The 27274-nt window shown below is 36.7% G+C and overlaps 1 protein-coding gene across 6 annotated transcripts in view; it reads left to right on the top strand.

Moving 5' to 3' along the window:
* Positions 1–27274, top strand: part of LOC106874277 (uncharacterized) — an 85853-nt gene that overhangs the window by 28460 nt on the left and 30119 nt on the right. For 4 of the 6 annotated variants that reach the window (XR_016237643.1, XM_089338318.1, XM_089338319.1 and 1 more), the window contains 4 exons: positions 2986–3035; positions 4676–4757; positions 6619–6704; positions 9737–9931. Coding sequence is in view for 5 of the 6 variants with exons in the window: in XM_089338318.1 (XP_089194444.1) it covers positions 2986–3035; positions 4676–4757; positions 6619–6704; positions 9737–9931 (413 nt within the window). In the remaining variant the exon portion in view is untranslated. The remainder of the gene's footprint in view (positions 1–2985; positions 3036–4675; positions 4758–6618; positions 6705–9736; positions 9932–27274) is intronic. The other 2 variants (XM_089338321.1, XM_089338320.1) reach the window with 1 other exon arrangement.

Raw genomic sequence — 27274 nt, 5'->3', positions numbered from 1 at the left:
TGCTGTTTTTCTTGTGTTTGTGTAACCTCAGATCAACTCTGATTGTTGTTGTTGTGTAATTGAGCTCCAGATCAGCTCTGATTGTTGTTATTTGGTTACCCCAGGTCAGATATGATTGAACACACCTATGATAAAAGGCGTTCCAGCCATGACCGTTCCATCTGTATAGAGTTCTATAGTGAAACTTTATATAATGTTATTAATTCCTTTTACAAGTCTGTATAGTGTAATTTGAGAGGGAGATTTGGTTGCTATTTCTTGCAGGGTAAGCAACCACTCTTGTTGTTATTGTTTTTGTCATCATCGTCATTGTTGTTGTTGCCACCATTGTTGTTGTTGATGATGGTATTATTTGAACAGTCGCTAGTCAGCTGTACACGGTCAAGTCTGTATGAGAAAATATAATTAATACTATGATCAATGGCAATCCAGAACAGTCATCATGAAAACTACAGTGTGTGTGTGTGTGTGTGTGTGTGTGTGTGTGTGTGTGTGTGTGTGCGCACGCGTGCATGCGCTGTAATTTATCCTATCAAGCTCATCCACAGGTCCAGACTATCAGTGCAATGGTAATCCAGAGATTGCCTATTATATGAAACACTCCTGGAAATCCACAAATATCCAGAGTTTCTACAAATATAACCTAGGAGAATGGAGTGAGAAAGTCCTTTTTTTACGTTGATTTACAATTGTTTCATCAAAAAGTGATCTCATGAGCATCACTATATTATTATGCAATAATATATACAGCATTTGATGCACAAAGTGTCATAGACATCAATTCTTCAGAATCATGCCTAAAGGTGTGTGTGTGTGAGTGTGTGTGTGTGTTTGTGTGTGTGTGTGTGTGTGTATGTCTGTGTGTGTGTGTGTGTATGCATGTGTTTGTGTTTGTCCTTCACCACAGTTTGATAACTGGTGTTGGTTCACTTATGTCCCCGCATTACTAAGTGGTTTCGCAAAAGAGAGCAAAAGGAGAAGAAAAATCAGTACTGAGATCACTTTGTTTGACTAAACCCTGGAAGGCAGTGGTCCCACAGCGGCCACTGCCCAATGACTGACACAAGTAAAAGAAGAACAAATATATATAGATGGAGATAGACAGACAGACAGATAGATAGATAGATAGAGAGAGAGAGAGAGAGAGAGACAGAGAGAGAGAGAGACAGACAGACAGACAGACAGACAGACACATATCTACATCTATAGATAGATAGATAGAGAGAGAGAGAGAGATACTGGGTGCAGCGAATAAATTGTCGTCTAATTTACTCAAAAATGAAAATAACACTGACATCTCATTTTAACAGATATATTTACCAAAATTACATAAAAATAGTCACTATATATACATATTCACTCACACACATATACATGAGCACTGGTCAACTTTGTTACTGTATTCATTATCTTTGTTGAGTATTTTAGGATAACCATCATTACTCTACAAGCTTTAACGATTATATAATGAACACTTTTTATTGTTGTTAAGTCCCATGTCAGCCCTGATTACACATTAAATAGTTGATGCTTTACATTAATAGCTAAGAGACCCAAATCCTGTAAATTAGCTTAGTAGTAGTAGTAGTAGTAGTAGTAGTAGTAGTAGTAGTAGTGGTGGTGGTGGTGGTGGTGGTGCTGGTACTGGTGCTGGTGCTGGTAGTAGTAGAAGTAGTAGTAGTAGTAGTAGTAGTAGTAGTAGTAGTAGTCCAAGTTAACTTTGACCCAGTAGACCAAGTTCGTTTGGAACCAAATCCCTGTGATAAACAAGGATAGATTTATTAGATGTTTTGGGTCAACATCATCTGATACACTTATAGGTAGTCTATGTCAACCTGTTTTAGATTAATATCTGACTGTGAACGTCACTTTCTTTTACAATAATCTCTTCTAATATATTACACAAGGAGGCAGGATTAAATATAAGGGTAGGAGGTTGCATCATTCATGGTACTTCTTGAAATTCAATGGCTTCCTTTAATTGATTTCAATCAATATTAATCTTCAAAGGGAAATGTTGGTAATTTGGTAGGGATAAAATGTGGAAACTGATGATGGTTTTCATCAGCAACAATTGATATGAGACAGGAGGGCAGTAACCAAAGGGGACATCAATTTATCAAGTGACTGGAAATGAGCCGAGTGAGGTATTTGCAAATGAAGACAATGGGGCAAACAGGATTGTTTGGCTCATCGATTCAGGGGAGGAAGAAGTGGATGGTAGATGGGAAAACTGTAGCCCATGAGACATTCTGAATGATACACATGACAAAAAAATTTCTTTGAATTTTTATTTAGTAGTGCAAACTGCCTGATGAAAAACTATGTTTCATGCAGCTTGCTTCTTATAAAAGGTTGCTCATGCTGGTGGTAGACATTTATGAACTTTGAACAATGAGATGAGTGTCTGTGACCTGAAGTAAGGAATTGGAAATGAGCTTGAGTACAATAGTGAAGACAAGATTCTGGTTGCAGTGGGAATTGTAATTGAATAATTTGTAATAGAGGTGTTGATTAATCAGTTGAATTCTTCGTCTCTGTAAAGTTTCATTAGCTTGTTACATCACTTAACAACAACTAACTTATCATTAAATACCATACAAGGTAATGCTTTAGTGATAATAGTGGAGTTATCTAATGCAACATAAAATAGATGGCATTAGCAAGGACATCCAGCCATAAAACCTATGCCAAAACAGACCTTCCCAGTGAAGGTGTCTTGTAAAAAGTACTACTCAGTCCACTCTGTAAGGTGGCTGATGTTAGAAAGGGCATCCAGCCATAAAACCTGCCATAACAGACAGTGAATCCTGGTGCAGTCTTCTGGCTTGCCAACTCCTCTCAAACCGTCCAACCCATGCCAGCAGGGAAAACGGACATTAAATGAAGATGATGATGATGATGATGATGACTTGCAGTTGACAGACAGCAGTGAAGACACAGCAATTAATGAATTAACCATGTAGTTCTGTTCACCTTTTTCAGATAATCTACTTGATGATAGATGTATGAAATTATTAGTTACTGCTCTACAGGTGAGTATTAACTATTGTACTATTCTAGAATATTCCTTTTGGTATTGTGGTCTTACAAAACTTTCACCTCTACCTGGCATCACTAATCATCTCTGTCACTTCTAACATACATTGTGCTATTGAAACTGTACGACAACAAACTAAAGAGGTTTTTATGTAATAAAAAAGACATTAAAATACTAACAGCAAATAATTATATGACATGGAGAAAAACAATATTAACCATCAGTAAATATAATGTTAATTACAGTTGATAGGTTGGTAGAATCATTAGAACATCAGATAAAATATTTTGCGATTTTAGATTCCTCTTTTATAGACATTACTTGTGAAATAACAATTAATCCCTTAACCTGTGCACATGCTTAAGTAGGTAAGATTTAATACAGAAAGGATTATTAAAGACTATTTTAAACAATTGTTAGTTCATTCTAGTCAACTAGCAAAAATGAGAGCTAACACTGACAGAAGAAAGTCTTTGTTCAAAACATTCACATTCATGTCTCCGTGCCATAAACTTATCTAAATTTGAAAAATTTACTCAATATTCTTTCTAGAATGACAAAAAGGTTAAGACTGGAATACATTTGATCCATAGTCTGCTTGACCTTGGACAGCAGCATTCTAAACCTGCCTTAACATATTGCTCATTTAAACATCTTAGACTATATCTGAATGAAGTTCATGCTCCATTCTACCAAAATCTATGGTCTACAGAAGCTATAAGTGCACAATGTGTGCTTCCATGGATAGATGACCATATTGGCACATGTTTATTATTCTGGTATAGTTTAGCACAGGGTCAATGTAATTGACTTACCCCTTCCCCAAACTTGCTGGCTTTGTGTCAAAATGGGATATCTATGAAGAGTTAGTAAGCCTGTGTAATGTTACAATGACTAAAAGACATACAAATAAATTTGTACAACTTAAAGAACATAGCAACAACTCTCTCAATAATACTTTAGAGCTTGATACAAATCTGACTGGAGGCTCTCTATCAATCTTCCAGAAAATTTGAGAATATTCCAGAGTAGAAGAAAAGATATGGAAGTGTGGGATTGGGCATCTGTCAATAACTGTTATAGAACAAAGGTAATCATTCTTGGAGATCATATGAAGAGGAGATGAGCAAGAGATCTGTGAGGTACAAATAATCTCCAACTCCAGCAGGTAGAAATCTCCACAACTCTCTATCACAAGAGAACTGTTATATAACTACAGTTACAACACTCCGCTATTTCTATATAATATGAGCCAACAAAGTAACCCTTATACTGTCACTCAACCTGTTAGTACACATTGGACAACAAAGCCCTCAAAAGGCAAAGTCAACCTCAGCAGAATTTGAAATCAGAAAATAAAGATGGATGAAATGCCACTAAGCATTTTGTCTGGCATGTTAACAATTCTGCCAGCTTACCACTAAATAGTTAGACATGTGTTGATCATAGATTTATTCAGTCAGGACTAAACATTAACTTCTATAGAAAATTCACAAATCTCCATTGCCTCTGTGTTATATAAACTCATTTTTTATGACAGTCATAATCTATCTCTCTGCTTTACCACTATACAACATTCATAATTTTCTATTAATAATATTAAAGTGAGAATTTTTCCCAATTACTCTTTTACAGGATAGCGGCTATATAATCATGATTAACCTCAGTCATAACCATTTCACAGAAAACTGTGCAGAACATGTGGGAACTTTGATAGGTAATGTGGTATGTGTTTGTGACTGAGTGCAGGTGTATGTGTGTGAGGCTGTGCATGAGTACATGAATATGACTTTCTAAGCACAGTGTGACAAAGATGTGTGAGTGTGTATATATAGATGTGTGAGTGTATATAGATGTGAGAGTGAGTGTGAGTGAGTGTATATAGATGCTTTAATGTGTTGATATTTGTGACTTCCTATGTACAGTGACTTCCCTTGTAAGCATGTGAGTTTGGCTGTCCATGAAGTGTGGGTCATAGATGAGTGTGTGTGTGAGTGTGCTTGTGCATGCAAACATGTATGTGTATGAGTGAATGTGTGTGTGTGAGCACGTGTGAACATGTGTTTGTGTGTTGTAAATATTTGTGTGTGTGTGCGTGTGTGTGTCTGTGTGTGTGTTTGACTTTGCTTCTGGGCATGGATCTGAGTTACTTTCAATGTAGAGTGGGTTATACTTGTATATATACAGCTGCACTTGAGCAAGTTTCCATGTAGGGTGAGACATAAATGCATGTGTGAGACTTTCAATGTAGAAGAGGATCATGTGTGGGCAGCAGAGACCCAGGCTTGCGTGTGTGAGTATAAGTGACTTTCAATGTTGAATGGATTATTGTTTTCATTGTATAGCCCCATGTCAGTGTTTTTCTAGAATAAATGAATAAACTCAAGTAAAAATCTGTTAGAATTTGCTTTTCTGTGTTCTTACATTCAGTATCTTACAGCAGTGAGACCTAAATCATGAGATATGTTTCTGTAATGGCTAATTACATTAAAACTTACAACATGAGCATTTATATTTGTAGGAGTTGGAAGATGCAACAAAAAAATAATTGTGGTCACAGATGTAACTTAGTATAGAGAAACACAGTGATTTCAAAATAATGTTGATGAAATTACTTAGACAATGAGTATGATATCGATGGCTTGCTATTATAGGTCTTAACTTCAGATCTAGTTGAGTTTCTATATTGATATATTCAGTGTTTTGTTCTCTCACTTCATTTTTAATTTGAGTATTTTAGGATATCATTAAAGTTGCTTATTTTCTTTTTAAAACTCCCATCAAACAGTGGAATTTTAATCTGTTGATGCAAATGAATGTTTCATAACAGATTCTTGCTGCCATATTAAAGATGATTTATGGTGCACAGAATTTCAGAATAAAATATATGATTGTTTAATTGTTGTTCTGTGAGACTCTTGTAGAACTCCACACTCAATTTCACAATCGCTACTCCTTTATCTGCCTGCTTAATAATAATTGTCCAATCTTCCCATTGCTTTCTTAAGGCCAACTATTCACATTTAGTTAAATTTTGTTTTGCAATTTTAGAAGTCAGAAAGAAATTCAAAACTGCTAGTATGGCTGTTAAAATGCATATTTCTTCCACTGGGGATATGAAATTCCATTTGTTCCAAACTAAGGATTCATCATCATCATCATCATCCTCATCCTCATCCACCTTCTCCTCCTCCTCATCATCATCATCATCATCATCCTTATTTTTGTTGGCAAAATCTTTGTCTTCTGCTAATTCAAGATGGCTGACTGAGGATGTTGGTTTGAAGTTCAGTCCAAAAATGTGATTACTGATCTCTTTTGTACTTTTGTCCAAGGCTCACCAACATCAAAAAATATTTGCAAAATGATAATGTGAAGGATGCATATATGTGCGTATTTGTGCGCATGTATGTGTATGTGAGTGTATCCCATTCAGTATCTATTGCAGCTGCGTTTATGTGCCAGTGCATTTGTCTTATTTATGTACCCCTATATCTGCTTCCAAAGCTGTCCACACCCCAAACCCCTACTATCCATAATGTTCAGTTTCATCGTCATCCATTTCTTGAATATTTCAGAAAAGAATTCTTATATAACAAGTCTGGACATTAGCTGGAACATGCTCGGCAAGAAGGGAGCAAAATTCATAAGTAGAGGACTGCAGGTAAGTGGAGATATTGGTAAACATGACACTGTGAGGTATAGACAGAACGCACGCGTTACCTTTATACAGTAAGTTTTTAACTATTTTTCTAACGCGACTCTCTCTATTTCTATCTCCCCCTCTCGTTCTTCCCTCTACTGTTCTTCGCCTCTACCTGTCACTACTTCTCTCTCTCTCTCTCTCTCTCTCTCTATCTCTTGTTACTCGTCCTTCGCCTCTCACCATTACTACTACTATCTCTCTCTCTCTACCTCTCGTTGCTCACTTTTATTCTACTTCCTCCCCACCTTTTCCCTCTGCTACTCTTTCTCTTCATACAGCCTTGGTCACGTGTGTGCGGCTGCTATTTCTTTCCGTTCTTGGAATCACCAAGCTCGCACGTACTTCTTTGCCCCTCCTGTACGTGCTTCACAGCGTTCGAGACATACACACTTCACGTCTGGCTGTACAGCCTTTTTGTTTGTTTATTTCACCGTTTCGTTTTCCTGTCTTGTTTTCCATCCGCCACTACCCTCCACGAAAACAATTTAATTTGTGTTCGTGGGAAGAACCATTTTAACGATGCGTACTGCCTTAATTCTTTGAAACGCCGGAGTTTTAATGGTGGCAGCTGATGAAGGGGATGTTTCTATGTGGCCTGTTTGTTTGTTGCACCTTGTTTACCATTTTTGTCCTTGTTCTTTTGCCACGTCATGTACCCAGTTATGTATATATATATATATATATATATATATATATATATATATAGACAAAGAATATAAAACATATATTTATGTATATATATATATATATATATATATATATATATATATATATATTCTCCTTGTTTCTCTCCTTATTTCTTTGTGTTCCTTTCAGTTGAAGAGCCTAGCTCGAAACGTCAAAGACTTTCTCTATTCCCGAGCATTAAACTAATACATCCATTTGTTGTTTACACCACCTGTCTTCGTCTGTTGTTTTTTTCATAAATTCTCCCATATATATATATATATATATATATATATATATATATATATATATATAATAAACATACATATACAAAGAATATAAAACATTAAAAAATATATAAAAGGGAATGAAAAATAAATTAAAACCATATATATATACATATAAGAATATAAAAAGTATCATAACATTTCGAAATATAAATAAATATGAAATATATAACGTATAATATATATATATATATATATATATGTTGATTTCAACTGCATTGATTTCAACACTGTTGAAGACAGGTTGAAATCAATGCAATACTGTAAGCTCTCAAGAAACAAGGTGTGACGATGCAGTATGTCACTCTCTTTAGGAAGGCAAATGTGGCCTTGTTATCCTCACCAGTGAATGTTCCAGTGGAGAAGGATGCCAAGCAAGGAGATACTATCTCACCTAAGCTTTTCACAGTGTGTCTCGAGATGGTCATACAAGACATGAACTGGAATGGAAGCATAAGGATAAACGGAGAGCTGCTCACCCATCTAAGATTTGCTGATGACATAGTGCTGATAGCAGAGAGCATCCATCAGCTGCAGTCCATGCTAGACGAACTGGATTTTAGGGGTTCAGCGATCAGCCTGAAGATCAACTGTACAAAAACCAAGTACGTACAGTCTGAGGGTGATGAAATAGAAGAAGTGAGCAGCTATGTGTATCTTGGTCAAGAAGTTACTAAGAGGCAAGAGATGGATAATGAGATCTCACAAAGGGTAAGAGCAGGGTGGAGAGCTTTCAACTCAGTGAAGGATCTGCTGAAGGCAAACCTAAACAGGGCAACTTGCATCAATCCCTTCAACAGCACAGTCTTGCCTGCACTGCTATATGCATGAAAGACTTGGGCCTTGACAAAGAGAGAAGAACAGCATCTGTTTGTAATGCAGAGAGCCATGGAAAGGTCGATGCTGGGAATCTCATTAAGAGATCACATCCGGAACAAGGAGATCAGGAATAGAACCAGAATGAAGGATGTCATCACAGAATACCACCACACAAAGCTACAATGGGCCAGTCATGTCACAAGGTTCACAGACAATTGGTAGACCTGTGCAGTTGTCGAGTGGTACCTATGCGAATGGAAGAGACCACTCAGAAGACCTCCAGTCAGGTGGAAAGATGATTTAAGAAAGATGTTTGGAACAACATTGAAGAGAATGGCAAAAGCATGAGAAAAATGAAGCAAATGCTATGGCCAGCAGAGCCAACTCAGATCCAGGGGATCCAGGTGATGTATACATATGTACACATTGTTGGATGGCTGTTGGCTACGCAGGAATTCCTCTACCCTTTCACAGGTTTTATTTCTCATCCCGCAGGGTGTCCAGCAATCACCCTCCTCACTAAGGAAGCTTGGTGGGGTTGCCAGTTTAGTCGCTGACAACCTAACCATGCAACAGATTGTACTGGGTTACATGTTACCAGTAGTACTCAAAAGTGACCTGACATATATATATATATATATATATATACATTTAAGAAAGGTGTCAACATCTAATTGTGAGAGTGTGTGGCAAGCATGGTAGACCTGAGATTTGAGATTATGGTCATTCAGTTTCTGAGTTTACCATCTCGTTAACTTCACACTGCAAGATGATTTAAGTTTAGACAGACAGTGTAATATATGTAAAAGATTATAATCTGTATACTGTTTCATGTAATATAATCTCAATGCTATTCCATTCTCTATATTCATAAAAGTGTCTTCACTGGAATCAAAACTCACATGGATTAGCTTTACAGGTATTAATGAGGGTGTAAGGAGATTAAAAAATCATAATCTCATTTAGGTAAGGGCTTACGTTAAATGAGAAAGTGCAGTACCCTTGAGCTTTGGAAGATGGGCTTTCATTACTGGAAGTTGAAAGAGAGGATAAAACACCATTAGTTTGTTAACTACTCCTTTGATTTTCTAGATAAATACTCAGAAAGTCAGTGGATACAGATGAGTCTGCAAATAAGATAACAGCCATAAAAATCATTACAACCTTTCCTTTTTTAATCAGAATTTACAATAACATGCATTCACTTGGCATTTTCAGAAAAACTCAAGTCTGGAATATTTCAATATTGCCTTCAACAACATTGGGAACGAGGGCTGCAACCACCTGAAAACCGGTATTGGTGCCAACAATGCCTTGAAGATATTTGATATGAGAACAAACAACATCACAGCTGACGGTATCAAGATGTTCGCCAAAGGTTTAGCTACAAATAGTCAATTGGAAGTCTTACACGTAAGTTCCTGACCTTTGCCATTAGGACATTTCAGAGTGAATGAGAGAGTGAGACAGACAGACAGACAGACAGACAGAGCATGTTGTTAACACCAGGTGAGCCCTATATGAGATCTATAATCAAAGGTAGTGCCAGATTTAGGCATAAGCTAAACAAGCTAGAGTTTAGGGCTTCACAATCCACAGAGATCTTAAATTGATTTAAAAGAATAAACAATTTTTGGGAGGACATTTTGGAAAATTTTTTAACAAAGGTTTGTATGCTCTAAATAGTTTATGGCTCACCAAGTCTAAACCTGACACTGATCAATGGTATTCCAGTCATGACCCTACCATATTTTTTTAAGACAATGCATCTAAGACGATATTATTCGAGTGCACTTCCATATTTAAGACAGTGGGAAATTGCTTAAGAGAGATTTGGTTGTTGTTTCTACCATCTCTAGCAAACACATATGCTTCATTGCTGGTTCATCTCTTCAGAACCTAAAGAGCTGAAACAAATACTGCAAAACATTATTTCTGATGCTCTAACAATTCTATAATCCAGCATATATATATATATATATATATATATATATATATATATATATATATATATATACATATATATATATATATATATATATACATATATATATATATATAATACAAAGAATATATATACATGTATACACACATATATGTACATACTTACATCTACATGCGTATATACATGCATATCAGGGCACAGGACGTTAGAACAATAAACCACAGACAACGGAACGAACACATAGGAAAACGGAAAGCCCCTTGGAATATCCCTTCATCAGCTGTCTCTATTCTATCTAGACGTTTCGAAGACCAGACAGGACGTACTCTAGAATAGTCTCTTCCTGAGTAGTGGATCAACCAACTACACAGAGGATTCCAAGGTGGCAAACACAAACCAAGACAGGAAAAAATGGACAGTGAAAACAACATTCAAAAGCCGTACGGCCAAACGCAAATCTGAGGTAGAACGCTAGTAGTTCGTCTTGCCTTCACAGCGGCTGGAGTGAAAAGAAAGCTGACCACAGGTCACACGAGAGCAGAGAGGATGGTGGAGGGAGGAAATGGAACAAGGAGGAAGGGACAGAAGCAGTGAAGTAGAGGCCAGGACAGAAGGGTAGATAGGAAGATAGAGGAAGACAGATAGATAAATAGATAGAGAGGATGGTGGAGGGAGGAAGTGGAACAAGGAGGAAGGGACAGAAGGGTATAGCAGTGAAGTAGAGGCCAGGACAGAGGTATAGATAGAAAGATGGAGGAAGACAGATAGATAAATAGATAGAAAGATAGATAGATAGATAGATAGACAGATAGATAGATAGATAGAAAGATAGTCACGTCAGAATAATAGTAGACTTACTTGTAAAATAGGACGTGTGCGTTCAATAATGTAATAATACAAAGAATATATATACATGTATACACACATATATGTACATACTTACATCTACATGCGTATATACATGCATATCAGGGCACAGGACGTTAGAACAATAAACCACAGACAACGGAACGAACACATAGGAAAATGGAAAGCCCCTTGGAATATCCCTTCATCAGCTGTCTCTATTCTATCTAGACGTTTTATATATATATATATATATATATATATATATATATATATATATATATATATATATATATGTGTGTGTGTGTGTGTGTGTGTGTGTGTGTGTGTGTGTGTGTGTGTGTGTGTGTGTGTGTGTGTATATATATATATATATATATATATATATATAACAAGATTTTAAATAGAGTTACCCAAGGGTCCACACCCATCGGGTAACTATACATAAAATTTTGTTGTAATAATTACTGCTCTATTTTTTAGAGTGTGCTTCTTTGACCAATCACCATAACAGTAACCATAGCAACTTGTTTGACATTATCATGGGATCACCTGATTCCGCCCAGGTCACTGACCTGGTTGGACTAGATATACTCCACCAGCTCCAAATACATTTCCCTAATATCAAGGGAGGCCTCTATAGGAATAATACCTTGCTAGTTACCAAAAGCATGAATAAATCCTCTTTGGAAAGAACTAGAAAGGATCTGCATAAATTCTTCTCTAACCTAAACCTGTTTATCACATTCAAAAACTCTCACAAAACTTCTAACTTTTTAGATGTAACTCCAAACTTATCAACCTCCCAATACTCCCCTTACCACAAACAACCTAACCAATATCTTAAATACCTTAACAATCATTCCAATCACCACAAATCCACTTTTGATAACATAATCAAGGGAACTTCAACTCGTATATCTGACCTCTCTTCCACTGAGGAAATTTTCAATAACCACGCACCATATTACAGTCAAGCACTCTCCGCTAGCAGCTTCTCCCAGCAAATAAAATACATCCATAACACCAGGCTCAAACAATATATATCTCAAATCACATCTCAAAGATGCACCAACCACCACAATCACAACCGACCGCACATACACTTTGATAGAACCCCAGTATATCCCACACCTAGACAACCTGGACCCCACACGCATACTTTTAACACCAGGTCAAAAACTAAAACAGCAACAGGCCTTGCCACCCACTCCATTCTCCAAAAATATAGATAGCACTCCATTCTCCAAAAACGTAGACATCACTACTCCTAGACACCCTAAAAAAAGTGACGGATGCTCTATTCTGCTGTACAGCTCCCACACATACACACCCTTCTCACTTAACGTTAAGAACTTAGCTAAATCCTTCTTTAAAATACTAGACTCCAACTTCCCTCGTCAGCATAAATATTATTCTATCTTTAATAGATCCACTCTGAAACTAACCTATTCTGCCCCGCCCAACTTCAAATCTATCATAGCAGCCTCTAATAAACAAAAGCTTTCTCTCTACTATCAAAACTCACATAATTACAACTCTAGTTACATGAACGCTCAAAACACACACAGCTCCAGCACAGAGACCCTTACATTAGACCACAACCCAACCCATCCTACTGACACTACCCTGAACACCACCACAACCTCTATGGCACTTACACCTAGCACAATTAATAGTAGTAATAATAACATTATTAAAACTAATAGTTTAGACCTTTCTACCCCCTTCTCTAACCTCTCCTCCATTCCTGAAAACAATCACCAAAATTCACCTACTTGTAACTGCCGTCCTGGGGCCATCTGCTTTTTGCAAACCCATTGTAGAAGATATAATATAATTTACAATGCACTGTCCTTAACACATTACACAATTCTACAGCCATATATATATAGGATCAACCATAAATTTTAAACAATGATATGCCGCTCACCTCCATTCTTTTAGATACGATAAACATAGTAAATCTACAACACTCACCAGTCACATACATCATCTCAAAAATACAAATATCTGTATATCTATAAAAGGCAGTATGTGTGTGTGTGTGTGTACGTGAATGTAATTTATGCACGTCTACAAATTAGCATGCATATCGCTCCAATTTTAGGAGAGCAATCGTCTCGACCTAGCTGGGTTTTGTCAACTTATTTTTCCCGAGACATCCTCGGACAGTGGTAAAAATCGATTTTCATCCATAACTTTTACCAATTTTCATGTCGGTGAAATCCGTTGTTTACTAACATGAATTAAGTCCCCTGCTTATACGGAAAAACAAAGATAAACTATTTCGTTTTTGGATTTGGTTTGCAAGATTCTTTATGCGAGTTCGTGTGGTCCGAAAGAAATATATATATAGTTTTAATTATACAGAAAAGCAAAGACGAACCGCTCTGAAAGAAATGTATATACAGTATACATATAGTATATGTATATATTTCATTTTTCTATATATATTTCATTTTAAATGAAATTTTGAATGTTAGATAATTAATGTTGGTTTATTCAACCTAATGACGATGTGATTAGCAACTAGCACATTTTGTTTCTTAGTTTTTGTTTGTTTTAATATTTAAATTCTTTACTTGACTGTTATTTTTTATTTCTGTTCGCTAGAAACCTCACAACAAACTTTGTTCAGCCGCAACATTCTTTCCATTCATTTCTGTTTATGATATTCTCTGTGCGTACTTCTGCTTTCTTGGTGGTTGAAGCAAATCGATGATTTCATGCTGTAGTCATTTTCCTTCTGATGTGATTTAAAGCATTTTTTGATATGTGACATTTCAACATTAGAAACGAGTTCCGAAAATGCTATTCAAGTTTGCTGAAACTTATCTCCTGCCACTCAAAACAACAACTCAAATGGGATAAAGAGTACATGCATCACAACAATAATAACACCAAGTGTGTGTTTGTGTGTGTGTGTGTGTAGACTTACAATATATCCTATTGTTAAGAAAATGTTACACGATCATTCAATAAAACTCAAATGAGATAAAGAGTACACGCTTTATCCGCCTATACAGTGCAACGGGACCCGCTTGGTAGTCAAGTCCCTGACGCCCCAATTTATTGTTATGGGGTGCTGGAGGAGGAAAATGTTTCCATTTCAAGGATGCACCTTTATCCCTCAGGGTCAGACATGTTGTTTAACTTCCACAGATTGCCATGTCCATCAACAAATCCCAAGGCCAAACACTATCGGTGGCGGGCATCCATTTGGGGGAGCCGTGCTTTTCACATGGGCAACTTTATGTGGCCTGCTCCTGTGTGGGGAGTAGAAACGCTCTTTTTGTGTATGCTCCTCAGGGCAGAACATGCAATGTTGTCTATAGCGAAGTTTTATAGACGTAGAAAGAAGAACAAGTCGTCATTGCAGCCGATGTGGTTATAAACAGGTGATCCGGAAGCATTGGCCGGACATATTCTCAAACCACAGCAACATGATTCATAGACTCTTCCACTTCTTTATTGGACAATACTGAGTTCTCCAACAACAATGCTCATATAGGAAAGTGGGTTATACATCTTTAGATTGTATACCTGACTTTCCTATATAAAATTAAAATATAACGGAACGCTGAACTCCAGACTAAACAACTTAAACAACACTTTATTTAGGTGGTAAACATATAAACACATCTTTACTGTCCATGTTCATGGTCGGCCGACCGTAAAAGAGCGAGCTGTCTAGTGTAGAGAGACAGCTTAAACACACATCCATGCTCAATCGCTGGCCAGCGAGAAAGAGAATGAATTGAGCGGGAAACGCTTGCTTGTTTAATTCTACGCATGCGCAGGCGTTACTACAGAGCTCCCTCGCCAGAGCGGAAACGCACGATAAATGAAATCTGTTAGAACGCCTGAGGCAGGATGGCCACTGAAAAACCACCCACAAGATGTGGTACAAACACACACAAAGAAAATTCAAAGAAATGAAATGTACACTTGTGAAATACATGCATGCAACGTATAAATGAAATGACAATGACAAAACAACCGTGATGACAACTGTCCAGGAAACTGGAATCACGCGATGTAAAAGTCTGAGTGTTTGTTTTCCCTGAAAGGAAAGAAAATGTATGAGTGCACAAGTGTGTGTGTGAGAAAAAACACAGAACAAGTGAAAGTGTCTGTAGTATAGACTGCTAAAAATCCCAAAACACCGAGATAGAGTACATTGATGAAGACGTCGGCGCAGGAACTGCTATAGCTGTGTTCTGTATGTGTGGTGGTAATGATTCAGTTGAAACTTGGCGACGTCGGGGGGAAAGCTTGTAATTGATAGTAGTAATTGTTGTCGTCACGGTGGTAATCTTGGTTGGCGCACGACGCTAGTGGCGAAAAGGCTGTTTGGTGATGAGTGTTTGAAAAGGTACGCTTTTACAGAACGATCGACAGACAAATCTCTGTACGACCATTAGCGAAAACCTCCAAGAAAAATTTTCTTAACCCAAGATGAAAAAAACGACCGTATGAAATGAATGACAAGAGTTATTGTGTGGCATAAAAGATGTATGTGTAATGTGAGAGTGTGAAATGCGACATATAAAAACATAAAAAGCAGGCCGTAAATCCTGTCTGTTTTGCGTGAGTGGAAAAAATCCACTCTAACAGAGACGAGAATAAAAACCGCTCTTGTTGAGTCGTGTTGACTATGGTTGGAGATGTTGGTAATCCGTAGTTCAGTCTCCATGGCCGTATTTGTTCTTTAGTCGAGGTTCACCAGTTATAAGTTGGTAGTCCAGAGTCCATGCTGCGTTTTTCTTCGTCGGGGGTCACCACTTTAGTAGAATGTGGGTTAGACATCTTTAGATTGTATACCTGACTTTCTACTATATAATATTAAGAATATGAACGGAACGCTGAACTCCAGACTATCAACTTAAACAGTACTTTATTTAGGTGGTAAACATATAAACACATCTTTACTGTCCATGTTCATGGTCGGCCGACCGTAAAAGAGCGAGCTGTCTAGTGTAGAGAGACAGCTTAAACACGCGTCCATGCTCAATCGCTGGCCAGCGAGAAAGAGAATGAATTGAGCGGGAAACGCTTGCTTGTTTAATTCTACGCATGCGTAAGACTACGCATGCGCAGGCGTTACTACACTCACTTTACCGGTATCAGTGCTTGGCCAAGTTTCTCATAGAGTTAGGCTAGAAGGGCCAGGCCCCTCTTTTTTTTGTTAAGGCTGTTGGTAAGTTTTCCTAAGTTATTCCAATTTAGATCCCCAATGCAAACCTTCGAATCAACCTTCTCCAATGCAGATCTCTAATGCAACCTTATCAAATCCAAATCTTTGAGTCAACCTTCTTCACTGTAGATCTCCAATGCAAATCTTTGATGCATCCTTATCCAATGCATGCCTTCGATGCAACCTTCTCCAAAGCAGATCTTCAATGCAGCCTTGACCGATAGTACCCCTTAGCAAGGGTAGGACAAGATCGGTATTAGTTGCTGCCTTTTAGAGGCTCCCGAGTCCCCTTTCGCTAGATTAGCTTAGGCTTAGATTAAGGCTTAGTTGTGATCTGAACAAAACTTCTTCTAACACAGAGGATCGGGAGTCCTTTTGGGCATTCTATTTTCCTTGCCGGAAGGGCTCCCAACCCATGCGCCAGGGGGGGGGGGGGGGGGGGGGGGTTAGATGATGGAGGGGTCGAAAGGGCTTGCATGTGCAACCTGATCACCTCTGCCGGTCAAACTCCCAACCCATGCATTCCCGTCGCGACACTGATTCTGCAGAACTGGGTTGGGTGTGAAAACCAACTTTAAAGTATAGATTTTTTTTGAATCAGCAATGTTGTGTTCGGTTAAGTCCTATTTGGGGTGAAAAATCAATAAACTGATTCCTTATGAGGTTTTCCATTCAATCAGGATGAAAAATCGATAAACCGATTCCTTATAGGATTTCCCACTAAAATTGGCTACACCCCATTTTCAACCATAACTTTTACCAGTTTTGACATGTTTTGTTCAAACTTGATGCCGGTGTTACTTAGGACTCATGGGATCTTTGACTGCATTAAGTTCTCCCCCCACCCACCCAAAAAACAACAATCGATGAGTGGAAAAATTGATAAACCGATACCTTATGGGATTTCCCAATCAAATTGTCTGTAACCCATTTTCAGCCAAACGTATACCAATTTCAATGGATTTCGCTCAAATTTGACGTCGGTATTATTTAGTTTGGTTTAGAACAAAGTGCTTGATTAGCTTAATAATCCTAACTTAATTCCAGACAACGCCGAGCTATACTGCTAGTACCCTATACTTTGTCACAGTCCATATTAGATTCAGGGCTTCCTTACCAAGGCCAATGCTCAACCTGCAAGTTTTGCCTGAAGGAGGCACTACACATATTGGAGCACAACTCTTCAACACTACTAAATAAACATAATGAGGCCCTAAACACATGAAACCATTGCTTTTTTCATACATTCAAATTCTACCACAAATCCAAATGCCTAAATAACCATATATATATATAGAGAGAGAGAGAGAGAGAGATCGTTGACCAGTGACTATTCATTTTTTTCTCCGTGTTTTTCTCCTTGTTTTCTCCGTATTCTTTCTGTTGAAGAGCGTAGCTCGAAACGTTAAAGACTTTCCGTATTCCCGAGCGTCATACTAATACATCCTTTTGTTGTTTACACCACCTGTCCTCGTCTGTTGTTGTTTTTTTTTCCGTACATTCTCCCATATATATATATATATATATATATATATATATATATATATATATATATATATATATATATATATATATATATATATATATATATATATATATATATATATATATATATATATATATATATATATATATATATATATATATATATATATAGTTATCGCCAAGCCAACATGGCAGTCCCAAAATTAGGACGAAAGCTGCTGTGAATTAGCTCCAAGAAGCCATCGCCTCTAGCTAGCTATGTGACACACGAAACCTGTGTCCTTTATAACCTTCGAACAGGGGAGGTCAGCAGTGTCCCCCTGCTGGGTTGGTATCTGCAGACTAGTTTCAGGGTGTTGCCCCTTGTCAATGCAGAGCAGCCAAACTCTAGCCAGGCGGCGCTGCTGACTATCTGTTCGAAGGTTATTTATCTAATTTCAGTGGAATCTATCCACTGGTTTTCAGAAATAGAGTTATTAATATTTCTAAGTCTCTCTAAAGGAGACTACGGCAGTGGTACTGGAAATTAATAGTTATCGCCAAGCCAACATGGCAGTCCCAAAATTAGGACGAAAGCTGCCGTGAATTAGCTCCAAGAAGCCATCGCTTCTTGGAGCTAATTCACGGCAATTTTTGTGTTTACTCATGACGTCAACACACATACACAAATACAGAATACACACACATATAATAAATGTCATGGTATGTCAATCAACACAAACACACGTCCGCTATCTGTGACATATACACACACATAGTCTTCGCACTCTCTAAGAAAATAAATGTTGACTTTTTGACATACACAATATTTTAATCATTTAGAAATATTTTTAACAGAATATGATTTCAAAAATGTAAGTTGATTGTACAGTAACCATTCATATTTTAGCTTTCTTTAAACAGACAATATTTTAATGTTTTTTTAAAATCATTTTCAAGTCGTTAATTTCCATAAAAATTTTTATTTATTTACTTTTGTTTTAAAGTGAAAGAGAGGAGAAAGTGAAAGATGTATGTACGTGTATATGAAATGGATGTGTGCATGTGAAAGAGAGAGAGAGAGAGAGAGAGGGAGGGAGAAAAAGAGCGCAAGAGAGAGAGAGTGAGTGAAGGAGTATGTTGTCACATATACGTACATACATCAATACATATGCATACATCTTTTTTGTATGTATGTGTGCATGTGTGTGTGTGTTCGAGAGAGAGAGTGTGAGTGAATGAATGAATGAACGTCTGTATTCTTATGTATGTGTAAGTAGCACTCTCTCTCTCTCTCTCTCACACACACACACACACACACACACACGCATCCACTTCATATATTCGTTCATACAACTTTCACTTTCTCCTCTCTATCATTTTAAAACAAAAGTAAATAAATAAAAAATTTTTACGAAAATTAACGAACAATACGAGCTGATCCGGATGACAGTTCTGAGAGTGAAAGTGACAGTTTTGAGAGTGAAAGTGACAGTTCTGAGAGTGAAAGTGACAGTTCTGAGAGTGAAAGTGACAGTTCTGAGAGTAAAAGTGACAGTTCTGAGAGTCAAAGTGACAGTTCTGAGAGTCAAAGTGACAGTTCTGAGAGTGAAAGTGACAGTTCTGAGAGTCAAAGTGACAGTTCTGAGAGTGAAAGTGACAGTTCTGAGAGCCAAAGTGACAGTTCTGAGAGTGAAAGTGACAGTTTTGAGAGTCGAAGCAACAGCTCTGAGAATTAAAGCGAAAGATCACCCCCAAGGGGATACCATTACAAAAGTATTTTCAAGTGCATTCAACGTATCTCAGCTCCAAAGATTTGGCTGCTATTTCTAACACGCCCTGCTACCACGTAACAGCTATTTGTGATAAAAGACCCAAAATACCCGTTACATGGTAGTAGGGCGTGCAAAAAATAGCAGCCAAATCTTTCCTTTTCTGGAGAAAGGAGCCATTTAAGCATGATTTCGAAGTTACATTTGTTGAAAGTATGCCAAATAATCTGGAAAAGAAAAAAAGAAAACATGAAACAAAGCTCCGTTGCTGGGAAACTCACAAAAACCAAAACTATCTGACGAATGGGAATGTATATCTATATATATATATATATATATATATATATATATTGCTCTGCATTTTAAATTGATGTAATGATTGCATTGTTCAATTAAATGGAGTTGCATGAAACGATCGTACTGCATTACCTCTGGATATCCCTGTTGCTTATTTTGATTGATATATATATATATATATATATATATATATATATATATATATATATAGTGTATGATTTAATTTATTAAACACAGTTCAACAAATTCATTCATATTTAAGTAATGGAGGAGATTAGATGTTAAAATGGATTATAGTTTTTATTATTCATGTTGCTATACAATTTGTTTCATGCAAAAAGACTCAGATATTCATAATTCAGTCCTTTATATAAACTAAAAAAATGAATTAGACTGACATTTATTTTGAACCTGTGGAAGGCACATGAGATGCCGAAGTATTGTTCAAAGCACCAATAAATAAGTTACTTTCGAGTTGCGCTTTTTGTCATTGAGTTGGCCTTGATGATGGATTATGTCAGCTATGTTTACCTTAGTGATGGATTGTGTCAATCGTATACAAAAGTAAAGAACTTTTCTCTCTATCTAATAATAATAATAATGATAATAATGATAATAATAATAATAATCATAATAGTCAAAACGAAGAGCGCGATTCGATTGTATAAATGTTTTATTCGTTGAACAATATTTCGACAGTACATCTGTCTTTGTCAAGTTCAAAACAAAAGGTGATTAAAAATTCAAAATTTCAGAAATCTAAATGTAAACTATGAACGAGAGTAACCAGCGTCCATATGTTGATGGAATGATATCATCAGTTTTTAAGTTTTATAACAGTCAGAAAGAAAGAAAAAAATAGAAAAAGGAAGACGACAGAAAAAAGAAGGAAAGAAAAAGAGAGAAAGAAGAATATTTAATGAAACAGTTTTGTATAAATTTGATGATATTCTCCTGTCATCTTATTCATTCCTCCAGGGCGTGATGTCAATAACCCGCAAACATATTTCTCCTCATACATTCTGAGAAGTGAAAGTGAAGCAGATTCAGAATATTTTCTGAGAATATGCACTTTCAAGTCTTCTTCAAGTCTTCTTCAAAATTGCAAGTTCTTGTGCCTGACATCGAATCTGTGCCCATTAAACCTTTTGTTTAATTGTTCCATTGTACAACCAACATAAATCAAGTTGTGTTTCGCGCATTCTGCAGCGTACACTAAATGGGAATCTTTACAGGTTCCCCCTTCTGTATAAATCATAACATTTCTGTTATGATTTCTGATGGAATTCACTTTACTCATGTTGTTGCACAATGAACAGGGCTTACCTCTCTTGCGTATAGAGCATGGTTGTCTCAAAAAGAAGTTTAGGTTTCGGCTGCACAGGATCCCCTTGATTGTGTCGAGGAAGATGAAAACTTTTTGAAAATGCCCATAACAGATGATGAAATGAGGATTTATGGCTGACACCAAAAGCAAGGCTTGAAAGGTATCCCTCTTGAAAGGAACAACATTTCAAGATGTCGAGAAAACCCAAGACAATGTGATGAAACAGCTGCTTGCTATCCCAAATAGGGAGTCCCAGGAATGCTTCCATCAATGGAAACGGTGTTGGATAAAGTGTGTGGCTTCAAAAGGGAGCTACTTCAAAGGGGTTTAAATGCCGAATTGATATATGTTGTAATTTATTTTTTATAGCATCACTCCCAATACTTTTTGATCAAACCTTATACATACATGCATGCATACATACATACATACATACATACATACATACATACATACATACATACATATATAAAAGTGATATCTTGTCTGTCCAGGACCCCTGTATCTCAGTCTGCATTTGCTCTACATTAAAATATTATACCTTTTTGGAACAAGGGTGATCCTGGGATTGAAAATCTAGCATTCATTTGGTTCTTGAACATCCAGCTCTGGGATCTGATGTAAGAGCATTTGGGCTGCTATTTCTAGCAGGTGAGGCGACCATGAGAGGTTTCAAACTGTTTACAAAAGTTACCTCCCTTACCCTATAATAATAAACGTGATATTCTGTTAGGAAACTGGCCAAAACTTTCGAATTTGATACCAAAACTTTGTGGCAGTTACCTCTGTTACCTATTATAATACAATTAACAAGAGTCATGGACAATCACTCAAAATTGTTGGACTTCAGTGTTTTTCCCATGGTCAGCAGTGCTTTTTCCATGGTTGTTCCAGAGTTGGAAATGGCAACAATCTCTTCAAACCAACACCAAATGGTAAAGCAAAGATGTTGTTCATTCTGCTGCTTTATAGTGATCTCCAAATTCACAGTGATACAAAATTCTTCAAATATATAAATCTGTGATATAAATCTGAGATGGTAAGATACCAATAAAGGTTTTATCATTACTGCTCACTTCAGTTTTGGGCTGAAGGCCCAATTAGCCCTCCGCAGGAACTAGCTGAAAAGTCTGCACGGAGTGTGGCTTTTAAGCTAGTACATTATATATACACACACACACACACACACACACACACACACACATATATATATATATATATATATATATATATATATATATATATATATATATATGTATGTATGTATGTATGGAAAATTCTATTGTCTCTAATTGTGACTGAGGGTACTGAAGCACCCACATTGCAAAAAATAAGACTTGAAAACACTTAATATTGTGCAACATGCAAAATATATACACACTGACAAGGGAGATAACTATCTTATGGCCGTCTCTAGGATCACTAGACTAGACTAGTTTCACCTATCAGTCATAGACTCGTCAGCCGTAACACTTGATGGTTTGGCTAAATCAAACTGCCAGTGTATATATTTTTACCATAAAAATTTATGGCTGATTTAGTAAAATGCTAATGCATATATTAAAAATCCATATAAACAGCTAGGCACAATATAATACCATAAAGGAAAAATTTCATTGTCACTAATTGTGACTGATGGTGCCGAAGCACTATATTGCAAGACAGAGCCTATGGCTGAGAGGCAAAACTAGTTTAGTCTATTGATCCTAGATGCTCATGGAGTGGTTATCTCTCATGTCAGTGTGTATATAATGCACACTTCTTACAATATTGAGAGTTTTTAACTCTTATTTCTTGCAATATAGGAGCTTCAGCACCCTCAGTTACAATTGATAATGATAAAATTCTTCCTTTATTGTATTATATTGCACCTAGATGTTTGTATTAATTTATTTTTATATGTATGCATGTATGTGTGTCATTATTCAGTTTATTTCAAGATTTCTTGCCAATAGAGAAAGAATCAGTTTCTAACCTAGATCCAAGGCTCCTTCATTAGAATTTCAACATCAACAACAGGGTATTTTTGTATGTATGTATGTATGTATGTGCAGATTTGTATGTTTTATGTATATATTCTCGTGCATATAGTTTCATATATAGACATGCTCATATATATTTAAATGATAAACTTCTGGGAAGTTTTACAAATTTTTACAGTTCTGGTGATGGATTGGATCTGTAGTCTTCGAATTAGCTTTCTCCTTTCTGATTTAGAGAAGCCTAATTTGTCAAGATTGATATTTAGGCAGTGTGTTACATATCCCAGGGCCCCAATAATTACAGGTATAAACCTGAACTTGTAATCTGGATAGAGTAACTGCAGATTTCTCAATAGTTCAGCATAGGTGTTCTCTTTTTCACTGATCTTCAGCTTTATGTTAACATCCACTGAGCAGCTAATTTCCGCAACTGTGCAGTTTCTCTTCTCTGTCGCAAATCATGTATGTATGTATGTATTTATCAATCTGTCTATGTATCTACCTATCAATCTATATGTGGCAGAACACCATCGGGTTGGCTGAGGAAGTAATGTGTTTTGCCTAAAGATAGCTGTGGGTCATGAGGCATGACATTTGGAATGGGCAGTGCTATTAAAGGTACTGCTAACTGGTCACAAGCTGAGGACCGATCAACTCCAGGTGGGAAACTTGGATGAAGGCTTTTAATGCTGCAAGACCCAAAACACCTCATGATTGCAAGAACACTGCTGATGATGTGTCCAGATGCATCACAGGATGTGACAAAATTGCATATGCATATTCTTTCTTTTACTCATTTTAGTCATTTGACTGTGGCCATGCTGGAGTACCACCTTTAGTCAAACAAATCAACCCCAAGACTTATTCTTTGTAAGCCTAGTACTTATTCTATCAGTCTCTTATGCCAAACCGCTAAGTTACGGGGACGTAAACACACCAACATCGGTTGTGAAGTGATGGTGAGGGGACAAACAACAGATACACAAATACATAATATACATATATATATACATATATATGATGGACTTCTTTCAGTATCCGTCTACTAAATCTACTCACAAAGCTTTTGTTGGCCTGAGGATAAAGTAGAAAACACTTGCCTAAAGTGCCATACAATGTGACTGAACCCAGAACCATGTGGTTGGGAAGCAAGCTTCTTATAACACAGCAATGTGCAATGTTTTACCAAAAAGAAAAACTATAATTGTCACTAAATATGACTAGGATACTAGAAACACCTGCATTATCTATATATATAAAAATGAGAATGTGTGTGTGTCTGTCTGTCTGTCTGTCTGTCTGTTTGTTTGTCTGTGTGAATCCCTAAAACTCGAGAACTACGCAACCAATTTCATTCAAATTTTACACATGCCTTACTTAGGGTTCCAGTTGTGTTCTAGTCAAAAAAAATTATTAACTTCTTGCAGAGTTCGAGCACACGGCAACATAATATCTCCTCCACTATTTAAGTATTACGTGTCAAAAGTGAAACAAAAACACTCATATCAAATACTTTCACTTTAAAAATGAAACTATTCCACTAACTGAAACAATCACATTTCGATACTGTAGTGACAGATACTTTCACAGAGAGAGAAAGAGAGAAAGAGAGAGACAGAAGAGAGAGAGAGAGAGAGAGAGAGAGAGAGAGAGAGAGATGTATATGTATACATATACATGTATATGTATACATATACATGTATATGTACACCATTTCGATACTGTAATGACAGATACTTTCAGAGAGAGAGAGAGAGAAAGAGAGAAAGAGACAGAGAAAGAGAGAGAGAGAAAGAGAGAAAGAGAGAGAGAAAGAGAGAAATAGAGAGAGAGAGAGAGAGAGAGAGAGAAATAGAGAGAGAGAAAGAGAGAGAGAGAAAGAGAGAGAGAGAAAGAGAGAGAGAGAAAGAGAGAGAGAGAGAGAGAGAGAGATATGTATATGTATACATATAGATGTACACGTATATGTATATATATATAGATCTATACATACATGTATATGTATACATATGTGTAGATGTATATATATATATAGATGTACATGTAATATGTACACATATATACATATATACATGCATACAGATATCTATACATATATACACCCATCACACACACATACACATGCACACACACACACACATTAGTCATTTGTTTTCTTATCCAAAACTACGTCAAAAGTACTGAATGGATCTTTATGAAATTTGGAAATTATATTCTTTGCATAACGGCCATAACTCCCATGAAAATTCATATATTTTTGATGTTGATGAAATTTTAACCCGAACATAACAGATGAGCATTATTTAGAAAATGATGTCACAAGTTATCGAGGCTACCATTCTTTCTGGATGTGCAAAAGGGGATGACGTCTTTATTCCAAGAATTCCTCTTACTCCATCAGGAGCAGACACCTTTTACATTCAGAAGACTACAATTCCCCCTTCGTGTGACTTTTGCCATGTCCATAAACAAATATCAGGGTCAAACACTGTCTGTAGCTGGTTTTCTCTTGGAAGAGCCCTGCTTCTCACATGGACAACTGTATGTTGGCTGCTCAAGAGTGGGCAGCAACAAAAAACCTATTTGTATATGCTCCACAAGGGAAAACAAGGAACATAGTTTACAATGAGGTGTTATAATCACAACAGCAAGAAAGTATGTACATGATCACCTTCTTTTATGAAACTTCATTGACTTTCATATATTTATATTGATATACATATATATACGTGTGTTTGGGTGCATGTGTGTATATACATCTCTATATATAAAGATGATGCGTAGTCTAGACGGCGTTTTTAGATTTCATTATTCTCTTTAACCCGGGCAACGCCGGGTATTTCTGCTAGTTAGAAATAAAAGCTAAAAAGCTCTTATGTTGTAGTTAAAAAACATAATTGCATACATATGTACTGACAGGGACTGTAATCATCATAAAACACCAGTTGAGAATTCCTTATACTGATCAGTCAGTTTTGGCTAATTCCATAACCTCATCAGTAGGGACTGCTTGACTTGGCTGATTCCAGACTTAATTCTCTATCAATACATATGTATTCACCATAAAAATTTATGGATGATTTAGCAAATTGCTAATGTGTATATAGAAAATTAATAGAGACAGCAGTGTGCAAAAAGGAAAACTATAATTGTCATTAAATGTGACTAGGGTGTTAGAACACCTACATTACTAGAAATAGGAGCTAAAGAGCTCTCGTAGTTAAAGCACATAATTGTATACACATGTACTGATGAGGCTACAGAATTTGCCGAAACAGACAGATCAGTATAGAAAATTCTCGGCTGGTGCTTTTGGGTGATTACAGCTTTTTTCAGTACATATGTATAGAAGTATGTTTTAACTACAGCATTAGAGCTTTTTAGCTCTTATTTCTAGCAATGTAGGTGTTCTAACATCTTAATCATATTTAGTGACAATTATATAAATATATATATATATATATATCTATATATATATATATATATATATATATATATATATATATATATATATATCTTTTACTCTAATTACCATTCGGAACTTTGCTCGCACCAAACTGTGGTCTGTCCAGCATTCCGATCCATGGAAGGACTTGACATTACAAATGGCATAAATGTCGCGCTTGCGGATGATGACATAATCCAGCAAGTGCCAAACTTTGGACCTTGGATGCATCCATGTTGTTGTGTGATCACCTTTGTGCATAAAATGAGTGCTTGCGATGTAAAGTCCATGTTCTTCGCAAAGCTCCAGTAGCATGAGACCATTGCTATTCATTTTCCCTACTTCAAAACGTCCTAGAGAGTTCCTTGTTTGCCAGTCTGTTCCAACTCTAGCATTAAAATCCCCCAGTAGAATGACTTTATCAGAATTGGGGATTTTTCTAAGTATGGCTCTCAGCTGGGTATAAAAGATTGTTTTA

This window comes from Octopus bimaculoides, chromosome 20 (genome assembly GCF_046866305.1).
Source record: "Octopus bimaculoides isolate indiv1 chromosome 20, ASM4686630v1, whole genome shotgun sequence".
Lineage (NCBI taxonomy): Eukaryota > Metazoa > Mollusca > Cephalopoda > Octopoda > Octopodidae > Octopus > Octopus bimaculoides.
This window is presented reverse-complemented; position numbering and strand designations above follow the sequence as displayed.